Raw genomic sequence first — 22,410 nt, 5'->3', positions numbered from 1 at the left:
TTGTTTATTTTATATAAATAAAAAAGCGACTTTTTATGTAATAAGTATTTTTATGTCAAATTTGCTAGATTTTTTTAACCTATTATAGATGAAATTAAGCTTAAGGTGAATGCTTTGACTGGTTGCGAAAAATTAAAAAAAAAACATGTTTGCAGTCACTAAACTATTTATTAAAATTAATTGTACAATTTGGCATCACGGTCGTGTTTTTTTTATGACAAACAATAATCCTATTTTATCAAATAGATATCTTTATTTATAAATTAAGTTGTTCTTAATTCTTAACACACAAAATTAGTTTCACAATCTCTGCATAAGAATATAACATCCATAAATAGAATAGAATAGATGGTTTTAACTTAATTTAATTAAACAAACGCTCATAAAAAAAATAAGTCACGTTGGTCTCCAGACTCCAACCTATGAGCGCTTGTAGACGTCCGTTTTTTTCACCGGATAACGGACCGTGTTTTTTGCCGGATTCGCGGTGGTGTATGAATTATAATGAATGTGTGTACATGCACCGGACATCGGTCCGGCGAACAATTTACGCCGGATGCACCACCCCTTCCCCTAGGCGCGACGGACACCGGTCCGGTGTAAGAAATGGCGGTCATCCACGCCAGTGTATTGGTGCGTGTTGACGCTGCCGGGCGTATTGCCTGTTTTCTGTTAATTGAGTGCCGTCTACCTGCGTTCTAACGCATATAGACGGCAGTCCATCCATCCGGTAAAAAACTTATGTATACAAGGATAGCCGTTTATTCACGGTCCGTTATCCGGTGAAAAAAACGGACGTCTACAAGCGCTCTATACCTTTTTTGATTTTAACATTCTAGTTTTAAAAACTTCCGTTACTCAACAATAGATGGCGCTTAACTCAATTTGAAGCTCAGTTTAAAGTGGGTAATGGTGTATTTCGAGTATACGATTAGAGATTATAATTTTGACATTCATCATCATCTCAGCCGGCGGACGTCCACTGCTGAACATAGGCCTCCCCCTTAGATCACCACAGATACCTGTTGGAGGCGACCTGCATCCAGCGTTATTTTGACATTAGCTTCATATAAATTATGTCCATATTTTAATCTCTAATCTAGATAGATCTAATCAAAATTAGTTCTCTTTTTAAAATTAATATTTAAGCAAAGTCAACAGTCACTCTTAAGAAAAGTCACACTAGTTTCACGGTTCCAAAGAGTTGGTCTCATGGAGAAGAGCCGGCAAGAAACTCAATATCAATGATATATTTTCTTTCTTTCAAAACAACAGATAGATACGTTATAGAAACCCGCAGTTAATAGATAAGTTACCAATCCAGTGTATTTTGATTAGCGTCCCTAAAAGATATGCTATGTTCACTATAAAACTGTGAGAACCAACTCCTGAAGGCGCGTATAGTTTTGTCCGTTTTGACGTACGCGGGGGCAGAGACGAAACGCTTGCTGTTCCATATTGTGATGTCGCGTTCGAACTGTGGAAGAAAATAGAAGTTTATGAGTAATACAGAATAAAAGGCTTTGAGTTTGAATGCAGGGACTCAAATAAGGTATAGTATTTGTTTATAAATGCACAGCCTATTTTTGTGACCCCTCCCGCTGTGGTTGCAGCGTGAGGGAGTGTCAGACTCTTAAAACCCATCATGTTTTTACTGAAGTCCGTTATGTATGTATCTGTTTCGAAAATCCCGCAAGCAGGCGTTGGCCCTGGTGGCCCACTGCGGATATATTCACGTCCAGTGTCGAATTCTAATCTAATCCTATACTTTTAACAAAACACACATACAAACTTTCACAATCACAATAATACTATAAATAGATCCTCCTTACCATAGCCCCCTCAGACTTGACAAGCTTGGTCCTGCTTGTGATCTCTCTCCGGTGGTGTCGGATTGTCGTCCCATCGCACTACGAGAGTGAAGGAAGAAGGCTGATCTCCTTGAATGAGAATAGCTGCCGTGGCCGAAATCGGCCGTGGACGCCATTATTATGGCGTGGATCGGGCCTTGAGAAATAACTAAGTCCTGCTTACCATAGCCCCCTCAGACTTGACAAGCAGCGCTGCTAGGGGAGCGTGTCGGCGAGTACATGCGATGCACCACGCGCTGCAGAGAGGGCGCTAGTGGCGTCACCGACTGGGAGACTAACATTGGGCCATCATCATCATCCTCCTGCCCTTATCCCAATTTTATTCGTGCTCAACGCAGCATGTTTTCTCCTTCCATACTGTTCTATCTGCCGTCATCTCACAAGTAATATTCTTGCTTACCATATCTACTTTCATACAATCCATCCATCGTTTCTTTGGTCGTTCTTTTCCACTATATCCATCCACGTTCATGCCCAAAACGTTCTTCGTTGGGTGAAATTCTACATAAAGTCATCATCTCCCTAGCCTTACCAAATTATGTTGGGGTCGGCTTCCAGTCTAACCGGATGTAGCTGAGTACCAGTGTTTTGAGTACAATGCTGTTCTACATAAAGTGAGTAATGACTAAATAAATCCTTATTACCATAGCCCCCTCAGACTTGACAAGCAGCGCTGCTAGAGGCGCGTTGTGTGTCGGCGAGTACATGCGATGCACCACGCGCTGCAGAGAGGGCGCTAGTGGCGTCACCGACTGGGAGACTAGGATAGGCCCTACTGGGGACTGCATGAAGAGACGCACGTGGCCGGGACCTATCTGGAAATGAAGGTTTTATAATGAATATCAACTGCTCGTATGCCGCTAATTATAAAACAATGCAAAATCAATTTTGTCTCGCGTGGATCTGCGCTGATGCGCTGGTACAACGGGTTAAGGTTGAAATGGCATCCAGAACGACTGTCGCCCACGGCGGGTGTTCCGTAAGGGCCGTTCCCAATATTTTATTTACCTGTTCTTTTGCTTACAGAGATAGGAATTTTATATTGCCTATGTATGGGGGTAAGTCAAAATTCTATCTTTGGTAAACAAATCAACAGACAAATATAATTTTGTGAACGGCTGTCAGAAGATCAGCCAGTTGCGCTGGACATACCTATGCATATGCAGGTGTTGCTTGGACACAGGTGCACTCACTATTCCTTCACTCTCATAGCGCGATGGGACGACAATCCGACACCGCCGGAGAGAGATCACAAGCAGGACCGACATTAACGTGATCAATGCACGGGTGTAATAATAAGAATCAATTTCCAGGGTGTTAATTACCAAGTTTCAGGTTCCAGGCTGCTTTATGAAAATTTCTAAAACCCACAAATCTATTTCATCCCGACCCGGGTATCGAACCCGAGAACTCGTGCACAGAAGTGGGGCTGATGACCACGAGACGAACGAGGCCGTGATCGTCTCTAGTGGTTATTACCCTACATTGTGTATTTATAATAGACAGTGTAGGATTTTAGGCCAACTGCACTGTATTGGTATATCTATGTTATCTTACCTGTGTAACTTTGACATCTATATGACATAAATGACACTTCATGATTTTGTAGTCATGTGTCAGCGTCATGTGCGCCGTGTGGTCGTCGCCCTTCGTCCAGCTCGCTGACCATACGTGACAACCTGGAAATTAAGTATAGAATTATTACAATCTTGTTAATAATGTATATGTATATGATATTGTTCTTAAATATGTATTTATATTAACTGTTTCTCGTGTTGGTAGACAGAGGAAAAGATGAATTGATTGCCTGACCCAGAACAAAAATAAGAAGGATGTTAGTATGACGAGTAACACAGAGAAATGGGAATGGAAAACTTGGGATCAGGGCAGGAAGAAGAATGGATCCACATTATCCCGAGGGAACTACTTCCCGCAACTGGGTAAAAAATAGCTTATATCCCTTTTCAAGGCTGCAGGCTATCTGTGGCGTTTACAAAGGCAATTTTTATCCAGATGTGGGAAGTAGTTCCTCCGGGATAAGGGTGAAGCTATTAGATACTATTAATTTTCTTAAATTAGGCTTACCTATCAAGTCATACAGTAGTGGATATTTCTCTCCTAAACTGGAAACTAAAGACGGCGAATGAACCGCATTCAGATGTGCTACATCAGCACCATTTTCTGGTATTTCCTGTAATTGAAAATAATCTCAATATTAAGTACAGTCACAATCTTTACCTATTCTACAATAATATCTAATTTACTGAATGAACCGATTTGAAAGATTCACTTTTCATCTTTCACTTTTAGGACGCTACACAATCTACGCTGAACATGGGCTATGTTTTATCTGGGTACGGGAAGCAGATTCAGTGGGACGCGGCCACGCGGGTGAAACCGCGTGGAACAGCTAGTATAAAGCAGAAGAGTTTGTCTGCTGGAACGTGCTAACCACCGAAACAATTGGCTCGAAAAGACCATAGGAGAAGGCTAAGCAAATGACAATGACGGATTTAATAGCACCCGGCAGCTGATCCTTAAGGAACTTTTTTCTACACATGGATATAAGCCAATATATTATTCTGATACTACCCGTGCCGATAAAGAATGGGATTAGAAATCGCGACAGCTGTATTTACCTCTCGCTCATACACTATAGCACATGAGCGAGAGTTGAATACAGCTGTCGCGATTTCTAATCCCATTCTTCATCGGCACGGGTTGTACATAATTTCTATTACTGCCAAGTTCCAAGTTGCGTGAACGAGGAACAATCATGCCTAAATCTACCATACTAACTTTCATTTTCTTAAAACATATTATTTAGTACACTTACTTGTATATGAGCGCTAACAATAAACTCGTTCCTGCCTCTATACCCCCAGTGCTGCAGCTCAGGCACCTCCTCTATGTTCCACAGAGGCGGTCTGTCCTCCGCGTCATACCAGATCCAAATGGCACCGTCACGTTCCACTGTCGACCATTGCTTTATCGATACGCCTTTTGGGGCTGGCGGGAAGGAAAGAAAATGTTTGATATTTTAGGGAGGTATTTTGCTGGATATCTATGTTTTAAGTATGTAACTGAAAGTCTATTAATGAAATTTGTGGAGTATAATATACCTACTCCGTTTTAGGAGGCACTTGCACTTAGGAGGCAACTGAAGGTACCATAACAATCTTGATATGACTTTTTACACAAATAGATATTACCTAAAGAAGTAGACTGCTACTTAAAATAATGATTCAATTGAATGATACGTAAATGCCTACTCAAATGGAGTATACGTATTTCGAGTCATGATCAGCCCAACGGGTTGATCAATTATTAAGTCAAACAACACTTGGTGCGGTCGATCAGTAGGGTGACCATTTTATCATGATGAGTTTCGGAACGCACGTTAAATTGGTGGGTACCGGCTGTCGTTTCAACATCTTTAGCAGTCGTTACGATACATTAGTTAGAGGCTAAAAACTCTGACAACCAGTCCTACAGAAATACCGAGTTGCTTAAGTAAATGCGTTAAGCACTCTGGTACTACATAGTTTATAAAAGGCTAGGCAGATGAGATATAAAATATATTGCGTACCTAAATGTTTCTTTAATTAAGCTTAAAGAAGTTACTACGTACAAAATACTCACCATTTTCAACTCCCGGAACACTAACACAAGCCCCATTTTCTCCAAATCTCCACTTATGAAAGGGGCACTCGATGCAGTTGCCACAGACATTGCCCCCGACAGCTAGGTTTGCCCCCAAATGAGGGCAATAGGCGTCAACACAGCGGGCAACGCCGTCTTCTCCACGGTAGACGCAGAGATTTTGACCTGGAAATCAAAATATTATATAAAAGGTGTATTCAAGTTTCATTTGCTAACTTACGTGGAAAGGGATAGTAGTAAAACAACTCTAGAATTTGCAAAATTAAATCATTTGAGTAACATACTTTTGCTACTCGACAATAGATGGCGTAACTGGATATTTCTTATCAAATAAATTGATTCAAACAGAAAAGCTTGGAACATTGAAGGCCAGGAAGACTACATCTGTGCCATTACAATAAATCTATTTTAATCGTTATAACTACTCTCAAGTTATACACATTTCGTCAATAAAACACCTACACCATCCATAACATAAGCCTCCAGTATACCGAAAATTTTCTTGAAAACATTTCAATTTCATAAAAAAACTTCCGCTACTCAACAACAGATGGCGCTTACCTAAAGCATCAACAGCGGTTACTCCGCCAACTTTCAGTTCCCTACTCTCTGCCACTGCAAACCATCCGTTAGGGTACGGTGGGGGTATTTTGTTACCCATCCGTCTGGTGGCCTGGGCCCTGGATATCCGCCTGTCCCTATCCGGGCCTTTCGCTATGTGCTCGAAACCGATTTCTGTTAGTTCCTGTAAAATTAAAAATAAAAAGTTATTTTTTGAATAAAAGTGGCTATAAAAATTAATAGGTAAGTAAAGGAGCTAAAATTTTTTTTTTAATTTTGAAGGGCGTAAAATGATCGTAAATTATTTTAATTTATATTACTAAATCCATTATTTACTCAGACATGCAGTAAAATATTGTAATTAATAATTTGGGAGTTACTTAACTGAAACGTATTTACTCAAAACTTTATTATTTTCCTTTTTTTGGGCGTTAAAATCATTATTTTTGAGAACAGGAATCGGATCTTTAACTAGGACAACTATAAGTAGCTTTGGCTATATAAGTAATATTAAAAATAATACACACTAGTTACTTACTTTTTTATACAAAAGAGGATTAACATAGCTTCTATAACCAACGAACAATAAAAAAGATACAAAAACACAAAATAATACACAGCCACTATTTTCAAAAATAAACTCAAATATCGTTCTTATAACGTTGAAAATTACATTCAAATTAAATAGCAGGAAATCTCTTAAAAATTCTTTGTTTTTCATTGCGTTTTGACATTCCGAAAATGTCACTTCCTTTTTCAAAATGCTGTCAACGTCATTTGGGCAGTAAGAAGCCATTTTGGTTTCGTGAATTTGTGATGGTCGGTTGAAAAATTGAGATTTCTGGAAAGAAAGAAAATGGTCATGTTATTATTTATTTTCTATAACATATTGCTGGGAATTCTTTCCTGCAAAAGCACATAATATATAAGAAATGCAAAAGGGCGGGCTTACTATTTTCCGAGTTTTCAGTGCCTACACGCATTTTTCTATGGGGACTTTTGACGAGTACTAAAAAAAACGGTTCCCGGATTTGTTGTTAATTTCCACCATGGAGTACGCTAGGATCGCTTTTGTACCTACTTCTTCCAATTTTGCACGAGGCGAAAGGGACATTTCTTATTGCTATAAACGGAAAACTGGGGAAAAGTTAGCTGACACATTTTTTGTTAAAAAAAACAGGTAATATAATCAATGTATTACATTTAACCCTTAAATGCATGATTTTACCTTTTTAAATACCATAAATTGAAACAGGTAGGTAATTAAACATAGATAAAGGGAAAAATAAAGAAAAAAATATTTATTTTCCAAAAAGTATATTTTTATAAAAAAAAAAAAACTTACTGATGTAGATCTACATCAGTATGCATTACAGTTAATAATAATAATGTAGCCTAAGTACTATGCTATTAGAAATAGCCTAATTATGGAATTAGGCTTACTGCAGTGAATGAAAATCTTTGAAACAGTTGTTTCTCTGATTTAGACACAACGGTACCTACATTACATTTGGTACACGACCATTGTGTCGTGCCCTTACAATTGGGCATCTTGCACCGTAATCGATTCGTGTGTGTGAATTTCTTTCACAATGTGAAAGTGAACTGTCATATTGTGAAAGCTTGAATTAAAAAACTAAGATAAATATTTTTAACACCTATTAAAAGTAAAAAATACTGTATTTGAGTTACCGTTTTGAAATTATTTAAGGACGAAAACACCGATGTATATATACATCATCATGCATTTAAGGGTTAAGGTGACGAATTGGCCAACAATAATTCCATAACCGGCACGCGCATCTAAGGCGCCAAAAGGGGTCGGAGCGTCTGAGCGGGGCGAGGATAACAATACGCGCGCTAGCTTATAACTAAAAGTCGTAAGCGACAAAATGGTTTAGTAATTTTATTATTTAGAAATGATAATTTGATAAAAATTCCTTCAACAATTTTAAAGAGTATGTATATACTCAACTACTAAAAAAGTTAAGAGGCTTAAATCGGTCCCGTTTGCCCATAATATGTGAATCTCTTTTTAAAAAGAGGTATGTTTGATAAAGTTTATTTAATATTATATATATATATATATATGTGTATGTATAATAAGTCTATGTACGTTTATATATTTTCGATTTGTCTTATATACATATTTAGTGCACCTGCCATGAAATTTCTCCTCCACCTAAAGGTTGACTGGTAGAGAACGCCTAAGGCGTTAAGTCCGCCTTTGTACATTGTTTTTTTTTGTAAAATGTGTGCAAAAAGTATAATAAATAAATAAAAATAAATATATTTTTCTCTGTTATAAAAGTTACCTAATCATGTTTTTTGACGTCTAACAAAATAAGGTTTATATCATGAACTTTCAGGTAACCAAGTTGTATTTTGATTCGTTTTGTATTTACTGAGAAAAATTGAGATCCTTGGCGCCAAAAATTCCAATTCGTCCTCTTAATAATTAACCGTAATAAATGTGATTTTTTCTATTGATAACGTTACAGATCTATGCACGCACGGCTATTGTTAATCTGAGTTGCTTTTCAAGAATGCTATGGTTACAGTAATGTAAATAAAGATCTGTATATAAAAAATAATATTATAATATATAAAACTGATTTTTACCTCCGTCAGACAAGGACTTTTTCCAAGAATATCAATATTATTAATCATCATCTTCATCATCCTCCGAGCCTTTTCCCAACTATGTTGGGGTCGGCCTCCTGTCTGACCGGATGTAGCTGAGTACCAGTGTGCTACAAGGAGCGACTGCCTATCTGACCTCCTCAACCCAGTTACCCGGGCAACCCGATACCCCTTGGCTAGACTGGCGTCAGACTTACTGGCTTCTGACTACCCGTAACGACTGTCAAGGATGTTCAATGACAGCCGGGACCTACAGTTTAACGTGCCATCCGAAACACAGTCTAACAGTGTCTAAGATAAACTTAGAAAGTACATACAAACTTAGAAAAGTTGCATTGGTACTTGCCTGACCTGGAATCGAACCCGCGCCCTCATACTTGAGAGGTGGTTCTTTACTCACTAGGCCACCACGACTTCAACTACATCAACCTATCTCAAGCAGTCAAATATCTTCAATAGGTTTTCAACCTTAGCATACTGCACGTTTTATGGGGCCATTTTCAATGAGAACTCTTGTATCTATTTAATAATTAATTCTATGTACATATTTACATGACCTAAAAATAAACTTATTTATATAATACAATTAATATACACAACCTTAGCACAATATTGGAAGGTTTATGTTCGATCGGTAAAATTTTATAGATTCAGATAGGTTCGTAGAACAAACAAGAAAATCGCATTTTAATATTACGATTTTAGTAATCACCATTTCATTAAAGTTGTCTCAAAAGGGTTTCAGCATGTTGGCCGGGACTCTTTAGTCCCGTGGTCGGGTAGAGACATCTACCTATACTAATATTATAAAGAGGAAAACTTTGTTTGTTTGTTTGGTTGTAATGAATAGGCTCAAAAACTACTGGGGCCCGATTCTCCTAATTTTACTTAAGCGACATACGATTCACGCTCGACTCGATTCGACTGCGATCCAATCCCGACTCGATTACGATTGAAGCGTATGTGGCATTCCGCTATTGTTTCTTTGAAATAAACGTTTTTATCCTTTTCTGTCATTCAATAATGAATCATTTTGTCTGCAAATGATTAACGATTGCAATATGATTGTAGAGCAAACTACCGTATAGACCAAATTCACCAAAATGGCAGACCAATCGTAAACCAATCGAATGTCGTTGGAATACGATTGGTCTTATATTAGTAGCAGAATGCCCGATATAGTTAAAACTGCTATTGCGATCATATTGCGATTCAATTTCTATTCGATTTTGACAATATTAACTTAGGAGAATCGGGCCCCTGGACAGTTTTTAAAAATTCTTTCACCATTCGAAAGCTACATTATCCGCGAGAAACATAGGCTATATTTTATCCCGGTGCGGGCAGTAGTTACCACGGGACGCGGGTGAAACCGCGGGAAAACGGCTAGTACAAGATAAATATTAGGTATAATATATTATTATACGTTAATATAATAATTCTGGAGATAAAAAAATAGCCCATGTTCAGAACATTGAGTGTAGCTTCCTTACAGTGAAAGAATTATTTACATCAATTCAGTATATACGGAGCCTATTCGATACAAACAAACAAATAATAAAATCTTTCCTATAAGTAATACTAGTTTCCGCCCGCGGCTTCGCCCGCGTAGAGTTCGGTTATATCCCGTTTCCAAGAGAATTCTTCAAAACTCCGGGATAAAAACTATCCTATGTTCTTTCTCAAGGTCAACTCTAACTCTGTACCAAATTTTATTAAAATCATTTCAGTGGTTTATACGTGAGGGCGTAACAGACAGACAGAGTTACTTTCGCATTTATAATATTAGTAGGGATTATAGTTCGGCCATTCAGAGAATGCGTTCCTGACACGTCGCGATTGAACTGACGACGTAACTACATTCATTGATTATTGATATAATAATGTTGTTTTAATGCTCCTCAATTGTTAAAACGGTAAACAACCAGCAAAAATATTTTTATCGTAACTGCAACGCCATTGCAAAGTTACGTCGTCAGTTCAATCGCGACGTGTCAGGAACGCATTCTCTGAATGGCCGAACTATAGTACGCATATCAACAATATTCAACCACACACAATTTTGTTAAAGGAAGTGAATAATTAATACTTAATCATTAATTTTACAGACTCGTGTAGTATCGAATGACAAACTAGTGTGGATTAGTGTACCGGCCTTGCTGTGTCAGCGATGTGACTTGACAACTCAATATATAGGTCAATTTGACAGGTTCTAACATAGGCTGGTTTTAGAATACCTAAGCTAAACTTATGTGTGCACTTAACTACTTAAAGGTTAACAATTTTGATAGAACTGTTTACTATAAAAAAATATTCAACTGACTTCTTATTATCTACCGAGCCTCTTCGCAACTATGTGGGAGTCCGATTCCATCGAATCGGTCTAATCGATTGCAGCTGAGTACCAGTGGTTTACAAGGAGCGACTGCTTATCTGACTTCCCCAATCCAATTACCCGTGCAACCCAATAGCTCATGGTCAGACTGACTGGCTTCTGACTACCCGTAACGACTAACAAAAATGTTCAATCACACCCGGTACCTGCAGTTTATCGTGCCCTCCGAAACACAGTCGCTAGTGTCCTAGGTAAGACTTAGAAACTTTGCATTGGTACTTGCCTGACCTGGAATTAACTCACACGCTTACTAGAGAGGTTGGTTCTTTACCCACTAGGCCTTTATTTTTTTTTTTACCGACGTCAAAAATCATCAAATGACCCCTCCCACTGTGGGTTAGCAGCGGTGAGGGAGTGTCAGACTCTTACTGACTAAAAACCGTCGTGTTCCGTCATAGGCCTTTTATGTACCAGGGCCGCGGTATCTCTTTCGAATAGTGGAAGGGGACGACCGAGAAACGATGGATGGATTGTGTGAAAGTTGATATGGTAAGAAAGAATGTTACTTGTAAGACGACGGCAGATTGAAGAGTAGGTATGGAAGAAGAAAACATGCTGCGCCGACCCCAAATAAAATTTGGATAAGGGCAGGAGGATGATGTAAGATAGGCTACTTTTTACCCTCGTGCCGGAAGTAGTTCCGACAGGAAACGGGTGACATCGCTGTCGGAAATTATTCCTTAATATTTACCTTACGCAATAAGTAATTATTTTTATATATTTTTAAAGTGAAGGTGACCCCGTCGAACTTCATGCCAAAACTACTGAACTGATTTTAATTATAGGTTTACAAATAGCATGCCTGAAAAAGGACATAAGCCATTTTATCTGGTTTGGGAAACTTTTATCTTTTTGTTATCTTTATCATTATTAGTAGTATTTAACAAATTAATGCCTGAAACCAAGGAAATAGGAAAAACTAGCTATATTAATTTGTCCTCAACAAATATTTTTTTATTTAGGTATCCTGTAATGGCGTCCACGGCCGATTTCGGCCACGGCGGCTGTTCTCATTTAAGGAGATCAGGCAACTGCGCAGGACATATTATAATGCTCGAGCATTTGCTTGGACACAGGTGCACTCCCTATTCCTTAACTCTCATAATCCGACACCACCGGAAAGAGATCAGGCTCGGGACCGACATTTACGTGCTCTCCGATGCACGGGTGAATCAATCACCAACTTCCAGACTACGGACTGCTTTGTACAGTTATCGCGCAATAACTTCTATTTGTTGTGAATATTATTTTCGTGCCAATGTTACCGAGAAGCTTTTGAAGAAATGCTTTGGAGGTGGCAAAATGAACATGGCAACTGACAGCGACTTTCCATTTTGTGTTTGTGACGTCGTATTTTCAAGTTTCCATAAATACGACACGAGAAACTGTAGGTCATGGCTGTCATTTAAACATCTTTCTTTGGCAGTCGTTACTAGTAGCCAGAAGCCAGTAAGTCAGACAACCAGTCTTAGGTACCTTAGTCTAGTTGTATTGCGTTGTCCGTGTAACTGGGTTGAGGGGGTCAGATAGGCAGTCGCTTCTTGTAAAACGCTAGTACTCAGCTGAATCCGGTTAGACTGGAAGCCGACCCCAAAATAGTTGGGAAAAGGCTCGACGGATGATGATACTAGGTACCTACTTGAATAAGTTATCTCTATGAATCGTGAGCTGTTGTGACATTTTGGTATTAAATCAATACATAAGCAAGATAAGAAAGGCTATTACGCTAAAGTATGTTGTTATAGTATCTACGTATAATGTAGCTTACTAGTTTCCGCCAGCGGCTTCACCCGAGTACCGTATGAAGTTCTCCGCACGCGCACACGAAAAAATACATCATCTGTGAAAATTTCAGCTCTCTATCACGGGTCATGATATACAGCCTGGTGACAGACAGACGGCCGGACAGACGGACGGACGGACAGATGAGCGAAAACAATAGGGTCCCGTTTTACCCTTTGGGTCATCATCAGCCTATCGCAGTCCACTGCTGGACATAGGCCTCTCCAAGTGCACGCCACTGAGATCGATTTTCGGCTTCTCGCATCCAGCTCCTGCCAGCCGTCTTGCGCAAGTCATGACTCCACCGTGCCTGAGGACGTCCTACACTACGTTTGCCGAGGCGTAGTCTCCACTCTAGAACTCGTTAACCCCAACGGTTATCGGTTCTTCGGCTAATATGGCCAGCCCACTGCCACTTCAGCTTGCTGATTCGGTGGGCTATGTCGATGACCTTGGTTCTCTGGCGGAACCCTTTGGGTACGGAACCCTAAAAAGCCTATAGCCTTCTTCGATAAATATGCTATCTAACACTGAAAGAATTTCCTTAGATTAGCGAATGAAAACAAACAAACTCTTAAGCTTTATAAAATGTAATAGGCACATAGTTTTAACTATTTACCTATATCATAATTACATAGGCTTTTATCCGGGTGTGTTTATTAGTTCTATCAGTAAATGTGAGTGACACCGCGAGCAAAAACTACCTATTTACATAGTGTGAAAGAAAGCCCATGTTGATCTATATTTTGCGCTAAATTTGCTGATTTAGAAAATATCGGAACAGGCAAAATATTTCCATAAATAGAAAACAATTACTTACAAATAAAATACATATAAATACGTAATTAGGTACTTTAAGTCCACTCTATAATACATATGACTTTTGTATCCAATTAGGCTCAAGTTCACGGAAAACATGCACCTTAGTTTTATGTAGTTGATGACTGACAGGACTCTCAGCTCTGCCAAAAACGGTCGGATCTTACTATTTATTTTCACGTTCAATTTTCAAAAAGGAGTCTTTATTTTGTGAAAACTGACGTTCATATTACCGGTGTACATGGGTCAGAAGGCCTATTATTCCCCGACCGTTTTTTTGTGCAGTTGACAAATGCTACAAATAATACAAGCAACGCTATTTTCCCTTGAAAACTGTCAGCTTTTAACTGCAAAGCAGTATGTACCTCTTATAAAACTTTCAAAAAAAAACTCACCTGTCAAATGTTAAAACGTCATGTTGTCAAAAAAGCGCGCGAACGTAGACGGAATAATAAGCTTATAAAAATAGGACAGGACGCGTGCGCATTCAGCCACGCGAGGCGCGCTACTGCATACATCCTTAAACTTTATTGTCATTTATATTCGATAGAGTTTTTATTTACAGTTTTTGTGGGCCTTGTCTTTTATACCTATTAAAATGAATCCCTATGTCTCTTGGTCACGCTATCATGAAACGAGGGGAGGTAGCTTAGACCCGGGAGAAAGACGTAGGATAGTTTTTGTCACCATCCGGCTACGGGAAGTAGTTATCTCGGGACGCGGGTGAAACCGCGGCGGAAGCTAGTATAGAATATTTTCGAGTATGCAAAATATTTCCGTAAATAGAAAACATACTTATATATAGATATAATTAATATTCAGATAATTAGTTATTTTATTGTAGGTTCTTATTATGTTTTGTATCCATACCGAATAATTACGGCATAATTATCATTATCTTATTGCAATATGATGTTTTATAAACCATGCCTAACAATTTATAAATTAATAATACAATCTTTAAAAAAAAACTCACCTGTCAAATGTCAAAACGTCATTGTTGTCAAAAAAGCGCGCAAACTTATACAAAACAGAAATGGGGACAGGACGCGTGCGCATTCAGCCAAGTGAGGCTCGCTACTGCATACATCCTTAGACCTTATTGTCATTTATATTCGATAGTATTTTTTTTACAGTTTTTACAGCCTAGAACGCATTGTTTATGTAATGTAGGCTAATGGTGGGATAGTCTGACAAATACTTATCTTTCTCAAAAGTACATTAATAACTTTTAATAGTAAGTGGTAGTGTCGTGGTGGCCTAGTGGTTAAAGAACCAACCTCTCCAGTATGAGTGCGTGGGTTTGACTCCTGGTTAGGCATGCAACTGCTCTAAGTTTGTATAAACTTTCTAAGTATATCAGTTCTGGAGTATTTCCAAATAACCTTAAAACAGTTATAGTCAAACCACTCTTCAAAAAAAATGCTAAAGAAGATATGGCAAATTATAGGCCAATCGCTTTAATAACAATTTTTTCTAAAATAATAGAAAAAATCCTTTATGACGCGATAAATAATTTCCTATCTAAATATGATATTCTTAGTGCACAACAAAAGGGATTCAGAAAAGGCAAGGGCATAAATGCGGCTGTTTATGATCTATTAAATATAATTATGAGAAATGTTGATAATAAGGTTCCAGTTTGTGCAATTCTAACTGATATGACAAGAGCTTTCGACTGTGTCGACCACGAAACACTGCTTAGGAAGCTAAGCATTATAGGCATCAGAGGAAATATGCTTAACCTTTTAAAGTCGTATCTTAACAACCGAAAACAGTTTACCGAAATTTCTAAAGTATGTGTCAAAACAAAACGAGAAAAAAAATATTTATCTGAACATAGATTTGTTAGGTATGGCGTGCCACAGGGCAGTGTGTTAGGCCCTTTACTATTTTTAATTTATATTAATGACTTGCTGCATCATATAAATCACCCTATGGTTTTATTCGCTGATGATAGCACTGCCTTGATTAAATGCACTGACCCTAAAGATTATGAACATGACATAAATAATACCTTAACTAACATTATAAAATGGCTCGACCAAAATAATTTGATGATTAATATACCTAAGACTAATGTTATACATTTCTACCAGCGAGTACCTCCGCAATCTTTAGATTTAAATTACAATGGACAAAAAGTAGACCAAGTACAAGTTGCAAAATTCTTAGGTATTATGATAGATAGCCAGCTTACTTGGAAGCCACAGGCAGAAGAGATTTGCAAAAAATTAAGTACAGCGGCTTATGTGCTTCTCAATCTATCAAAAAAAGTTAATATGGCTACCAGACTTGTTGCTTATCATGGTTTGGTGGCATCAATACTCAGATTCGGAATAATATTTTGGGGAAATTGTAGTCTGAGAGAACAGGTATTCAAAGCCCAAAAAAGGTGCATAAGAGCTATGTGTAACATGAAAGTAACAGACAGCTGTGTGCCTGCATTTAAGTCCCTAAACTTACTAACACTTCCATCACTGTACATTTTCGAAATAGCTGTCTTTGTAAAATCAAATATGAAACTTTTTACTAAATTGTCAGAAAATAGGAAAAGGCCACTAAGAAGGCAATATACCAACAACTTGTGTGTTAATGAGCATAAGACAGCTTTGTATAAGAAAAGTGTTTTAGGAATGTGCCCGATTATATTTAACAAAATACCAGATAGCATTAAAAATGAACCCATGTCAATATTTAAAAAAAAGTTAACTTCCTACTTATTAAATAAATGTTATTATTCCATCTCTGAATTTATAAATGATAAAATAGACCTTTCATAATATCCAATTTTAATATTGTAATTAACCTAATGTACTAACGTAGTTAACCTATTGTAATTAATCAATGATTCTATTTTTGCATGCCTAAGTTAAGGTAGAATGTACAAGGATCGCCAATTGCATTTTTGTAACATCTGTATTTATATTGTACCTACATTCCGTTGCAAATAAACTATTATTCTATTCTATTCTATTCTATTCGACACCAAATACCGTGTTTAGGAAGGCATGTTAAACTGTAGGTCCCGGTTGTCATTTGAACATCTTTGGCAGTCGTTACGGGTACTTAGAAGCCATTAAGTCTGTCAATCAGTGTTACCAAGGGGTATTGGGTTGGCCGGGTAACTGGGTTGAGGAGTTCAGACAGGCAGTCGCTCCTTGTAAAGCACTGGTACTCAGCTACATCCAATGAGACTGGAAAAAGACCCCAACATAGTTGTAGATAGGCAAATGATATCAACATTTCCGGGATTTGGTTAAAACAGTAGGAAAAATGGTAAAAGTATATTATAATAAACTGCTATAAAAAATATTATCCTTCTATTACTTTTATCAGACTTGGCTTATTTAACTATTCATAACATTTAAATTGAATAAATTACTTTGACAGTAAATCAACACCAACATTATTATGGAAAAGGAATCATTTTTTGTATGTTTGTACCCTGAAAGACGTACCCGAAACTACTGAAGGGATTTGAAAAGTTCTTTCACTAGTACGGGCAGTAGATGATTTTGCTTGTTACTTGTGAGATGACGGAACGAGAAAAAAAAAGTCGTGGTGGCCTAGTGGGTAAAGGACCAACCTCTCAAGTGTGAGGGCTCGGGTTCGATCCCAGGTCAGGCAAGTACCAATGCAACTTTTCTAAGTTTGTATGTACTTTCTAAGTATATCTTAGACACCATTGGCTGTGTTTCGGATGACACGTTAAACTGTAGGTCCCGGCTGTCATTGAACATCCTTGGCAGTCGTTACGGGTAGTCAGAAGCCAGTAAGTCTGACACCAGTCTAACCATGGAGTATCGGGTTGCCCGGGTAACTGGGTTGAGGAGGTCAGATAGGCAGTCACTTCTTGTAAAGCACTGGTACTCAGCTGAATCCGGTTAGACTGGAAGCCGACCCCAACATGATTGGGAAAAGGCTCGGAAGATGATGATGACTTGTGAGATGACGGCAGATAGAAGAGTATGGAAGGAGAAAACATGCTACGCCGACCACAAATAAAATTGGTATAAGGGTAGGAGGCTGATGATGGGCAGTAGGTGATTTTGCGTTATGACATCTCCGCTAGTCATTTGTTTTCTAGGTAATGTTTTACAAACATATTAGGAGGACGTAGGACAGAAAATAAAAGCAGGTTCATACCATCTCCCGAGCATTTTCCTAACTATGTTGGGGTCGGCTTCCAGTCTAACCGGATTCAGCTAAGCACCAGTGCCTTACAAGAGCGATTGCTTATCTGACCTCCTCAACCCAGTTACCCGGGCAATCCAATACCCCTTGGTTAGACAGTTAGACTGGTGTCAGATCAGACTTACTGGCTTCTGACTACCCGTAACGATTGCCTAGGATGTTCAATAACAGCCGCGACCTACAGTTTAACGTGCCATTCGAAACACAGTTCTGAAAAAGTTGCATTGGTACTTGCCTGACCAGGAATCGCGCCCACACTCATACTTGAGAGGTTGGTTCTTTATCCACTAGGCTATCTTGCATACATATTTTCTTACAGAACCATAGTACAGAAAATAATAAGTAAGTAGATGATTGATTACCAAAAACACATGTGATGTGGTACTTATCGATTTTGCTTATCTTACACTAAAATGTCCCTGTGTCAATATGTCGTCATTATAGGTGAAATTGACACGCTTGTAACTTATTTAGGCCTAGGCTTTTTAATTATAACATCGCAGGTGTTTAGTACAAGCTACTTTCCTGCGGTTTCACCCGCGTCTCGTGGTAACTTGACCCTTGAGTTTGTTTCGGCGTTTCTTCTCAGGGATCAGTCAGTTAGGAAGTGCCGACTCCAGCGTTCTTCGTCATTCACCGCTGTATTACGGCCGTTACATGACGGCACCGCTTTCCTAGGAAACCAAAGCTTAAGAGTCTGGTCACTCCCTCACCGCTGCTAACCCACAGCGGGAGGAGTAATTTGATGATTTTCGACGTCGTTAAAAAAAACTGTTTAAGTATTGTAGGTAATATCAAATTGAAAACAGAAAATACGAAAACATAATTTAAAAATCTTATTCTTGCGTCTACAGGATCGCATGCAAATTTCCCCTAACGGTACGTATCTTTCGAAAACAGTGTCAGATAATTTCAAGATGGCGACAACATATTCATATATTCGGGAGCCGACTGTTACAAGTTACCGTTACAGTGTTAACATAATTTTAATGTATGTAGTTTTGTCAATTTGATACCGTGCGATATTGTAATGTTTTTTAATGGGGATTTTCTTGTGTTTCGAAGTGAATATTAAAGCTCTAGGTTATAGTTATCGGCACGAATCTTGAGCTCTGACCTACATCTGCGCAGAAGTGATTTATTAGCAAAGAACCAATCCCGAGTGACGGCTATGATGCGATGCACTGCGGGCCAATCACCGCTTTAGCCCGCCCCCGCGCCTCACTTCATACCACAAAAAGGATCCAATAAATTACTTCTGCGCAGGTAAAGTTCAGAGCTCAAGATTCGTGCCGAAAACTATACAATCTTAAGTAGGAGTATTGGGTTGCCCGGGTTAATGGGTTGAGGAGATCAGATAGGCAGTCGCTTCTTCACTGGTCATGCAAATGAAGATGAATGTATATGTTTTGCGCCCGAAAGACGAAAAAAAGAAAAAGTTGAGTGTGATTTACATAATTTTTGATGGCTACTTTTTTTTAAGAAATAAATACTTAGCAAAAAAATATGATTATCTCGTGTCGTCTTCAATGTAGGCTGGGCTCAGACCAACCCAGACCTACTGTTTCTTGGCTTTACTTACTAGAACAGAAAAGAACTGAAACCACAAAACATTCTAGCAGACACACACTGCCAAAAATGCCCCGTCAGCAAGAAATCGGCCAACATTTGCTGGTAACAACGTTCCCACCGATAAGAAAGTGACTGAGGCGATCATGAAAGCAACTAATGAGGAAATAAAAGAAACAGTAAGTCTGCAGAAAGCCTAAGTTAAAAAAAAGCGTATAGATCTATTATAATCTTATTCATATTCATATTTCATAAAACAGAATGATAACTGTATGCAATACAAAAACAAAATTAAAAAAACGAAAAACAACACAAAATTCACGGTCAAAACATACTGGCAGTACAAACGTCAGTGCGCGTTCTAAATTCAAAAAGATACAGATTAAATAATTCATAGCGATCCGTTTGACGCACGAATTTCATCAATATTGTATTGAGGTTTCATGTGACTAATGTATTAAATCCTCCTTGTAGGTACTTTATTTACTTTATATTTAGTACTAGATGTTGTCCTTGTTTCCACCAGTATCCTGGGAGCATCATTTCCCGCAACTGGATAAGCCTTCCGTAGCCTATAGCCTTCCTCGATAACTCAGATAGGCAGTCGCTCCTTGTGGCACACTGGTACTCAGCTGAATCCAGTTAGACTGGAAGCCGACCCCAACATAGTTGGGAAAAGACTAGGAGGATGATGATGAACTTTCCTCAATAAATGGGCTGTCTTATGAAATAATGTTTTTTTAATTTGTCAAGTAGCTTCTGAGATTAGCGCATGCGATAAAACAAAAAAAAAAAGACTAGAAAGAAAGGAGAAACAAAGAAGAAAGAAGGAACAAATAAGGAAAGGGGAAGGAAAGGAAAAAAAAAGGGTAAACGTTTACGTTACACAGTTTAGGGGCGTGAAATAAATGACGCATAAACAAAAACATGAAGTGAGAAAAATTGCAGAATTATGCTGACCTTTATGGTTAATCATCAAATGACCCCTCCCGCTGTGGGCGCAGCGTGAGGAAGTGTCAGACTCTTACTGACTAAACCCCACCATGTTCCTTCTTAAGCCCTTTATGTACCAGGGCCGCGGTAACTCACGCGAACAATCCGCCCATAATTGTTTAATCGCGGTAAGTGATTAGGTAAATGCGAGACAAAGTCCAAGTGCTAATTTATAAATGAAAAGATGTATAAATGACAGCCGGGACACGCCAATTTTGCCGTGCCTTCCGAAACACACCGGAATATTTGATTCAAACATACTGTCTTCTTACTCCTGCCCTGTCCCCAATTTCATTTGGGGTCGGCGCAATATGTCATCCTCTTCCATTTTCCCCTATCACTCGTCATACTGACGCTCACTCCCTTCCTATTCATGTCATCTTCCAGACAATCCATCCATCTTTTCTTAGGTCTTCCTCTTCCTCTCCATCCATCTACATTCATACTTAGCACACACTTTGTTGCATGCGTATCATCCCTCCTCATTACATGCCTATACCATGACAATCTTCTACTTCTCATCTTTTCTGTAACTGGCGTTACTTTCAGACTTTCTCTAATGTAATCATTCCTCACAAACATACTGTAAAATGTGTAAATAACCTATTTCCTCTGTTAGAATCAACAGTCAGCCCGTTATTTTTATGTAAATTAGTGAAAATAGATCAGGAGGAAAACCGTAAGACGGATTACAAATTCAATTGGTCTCGGCCGACATTTTGGAAAACTGTTATCAATGAATATGGTGAAAATAAAGGCTTTACACACGAGTGTTTACGATGTCGCGCGTTTTTCCGATATTTAAATATGCCTGTAAAAAGTTTTTTTTATATGTTCTAGAGCCAGAGACTTTATATGTAGTTGTTCCTTCAATTCTTCCGTGCTTTGGAGTATCTATTAAACGAGTGACAGTCGTTACGGGTAGTCAGAAGAAGAGTCTGATAGTCTTTTAATCTTACCAACAGTGCTTACCAATAACGCAGGGCAGTCGCTTCATGGACACCGGAACTCAGCTGCATCCAGTTAGACTGGAAGCCGAGTCCAATAAAATTGAAAAGGCTTTAGATAGAACGCGTGGTAACAATCGCACCTGCGAGAGTACACGTCGTTTTTTTTACCGACGTCAAAAGTCATCAAATGACCCCTCTCGCTGTGGGTTAGCAGCGGTGAGGGAGAGTCAGACTCTTACTGACTAAACACCGTCGTGTTCCGTCGTAGGCCTTTTATGTACCAGGGCCGCGGTAACTCGCGCGAACAATCCCGCAGACGGGTGTATACGTCTGAAGGAGCCTTTATACATTCTATTTCCTCTATATTTTTTTCATATTTCTTATGACGTAGCGTTTTACGGATTATTCAGTCTAGTCCTTGACTTTGAATAAAGTCTTCTTACACATGTTTTCTTGTTTAGAAACAAAAACAGCCTTTACCTATCTTTTTTATTAAGTACTTTTGTAAATTCTTTCTTTCTTGTCTTCTTTCTTTATCATGTGTCTGTACAAAAATTTTAAATATATAATAAATAAATAAACAGTAGGTTTCTAACGCGGTTTTGCGTTTTTGTCTTGTTTCTCCACCGTCCTGAAGAAACTTCTCCCGGTTTTTTTCTCAGGTTCTAGACAATTCGAGCAATTTTTATTTTTATTGTTTCAGTAGTTGTCGCATTTATAATATTAGTATGAAAACTGAATGATTGGATCATCCACTTAAGATCTCAATACTCAATTCTTTAGGTGCATTCTATGTGTTACCTACAGGTGGTATATTTTATAGTTCAGAAACAATATGGACCATATAGGGCACGAGCCCTGCCTTATTAGGACGCCAATGGCGACCTCGTCGGCTACGTATCCAAGCAGTTAGTATTGAAATGTATGGAACCTAACTCACTTGGCGACGGTTTTTCAGCGTCGCCAA

At 38.6% G+C, this 22,410-nt stretch overlaps 1 protein-coding gene across 1 annotated transcript; it reads right to left on the bottom strand.

The window, feature by feature from the left end:
- Nucleotides 1–156: 156 nt before the first annotated feature.
- LOC124644511 (cholesterol 7-desaturase nvd) lies at nt 157–6,932 on the bottom strand. Its single transcript, XM_047183938.1, has 8 exons — nt 6,634–6,932; nt 6,096–6,279; nt 5,514–5,699; nt 4,708–4,880; nt 3,957–4,062; nt 3,429–3,550; nt 2,516–2,686; nt 157–1,477 (listed from the first exon to the last, which is right to left on the bottom strand). Exons 1-8 carry the CDS (start codon nt 6,889–6,891, stop codon nt 1,313–1,315), a joined length of 1,365 nt encoding a protein of 454 aa, XP_047039894.1. The 5' UTR covers nt 6,892–6,932; the 3' UTR covers nt 157–1,312.
- Nucleotides 6,933–22,410: the final 15,478 nt, after the last annotated feature.

The sequence above is a fragment of the Helicoverpa zea genome, chromosome 30 (genome assembly GCF_022581195.2).
Source record: "Helicoverpa zea isolate HzStark_Cry1AcR chromosome 30, ilHelZeax1.1, whole genome shotgun sequence".
Taxonomy (NCBI): Eukaryota; Metazoa; Arthropoda; class Insecta; order Lepidoptera; family Noctuidae; genus Helicoverpa; species Helicoverpa zea.
Note: the sequence above shows the minus strand (reverse complement) of the source record. Positions and strands in the feature narration are given on the sequence as shown.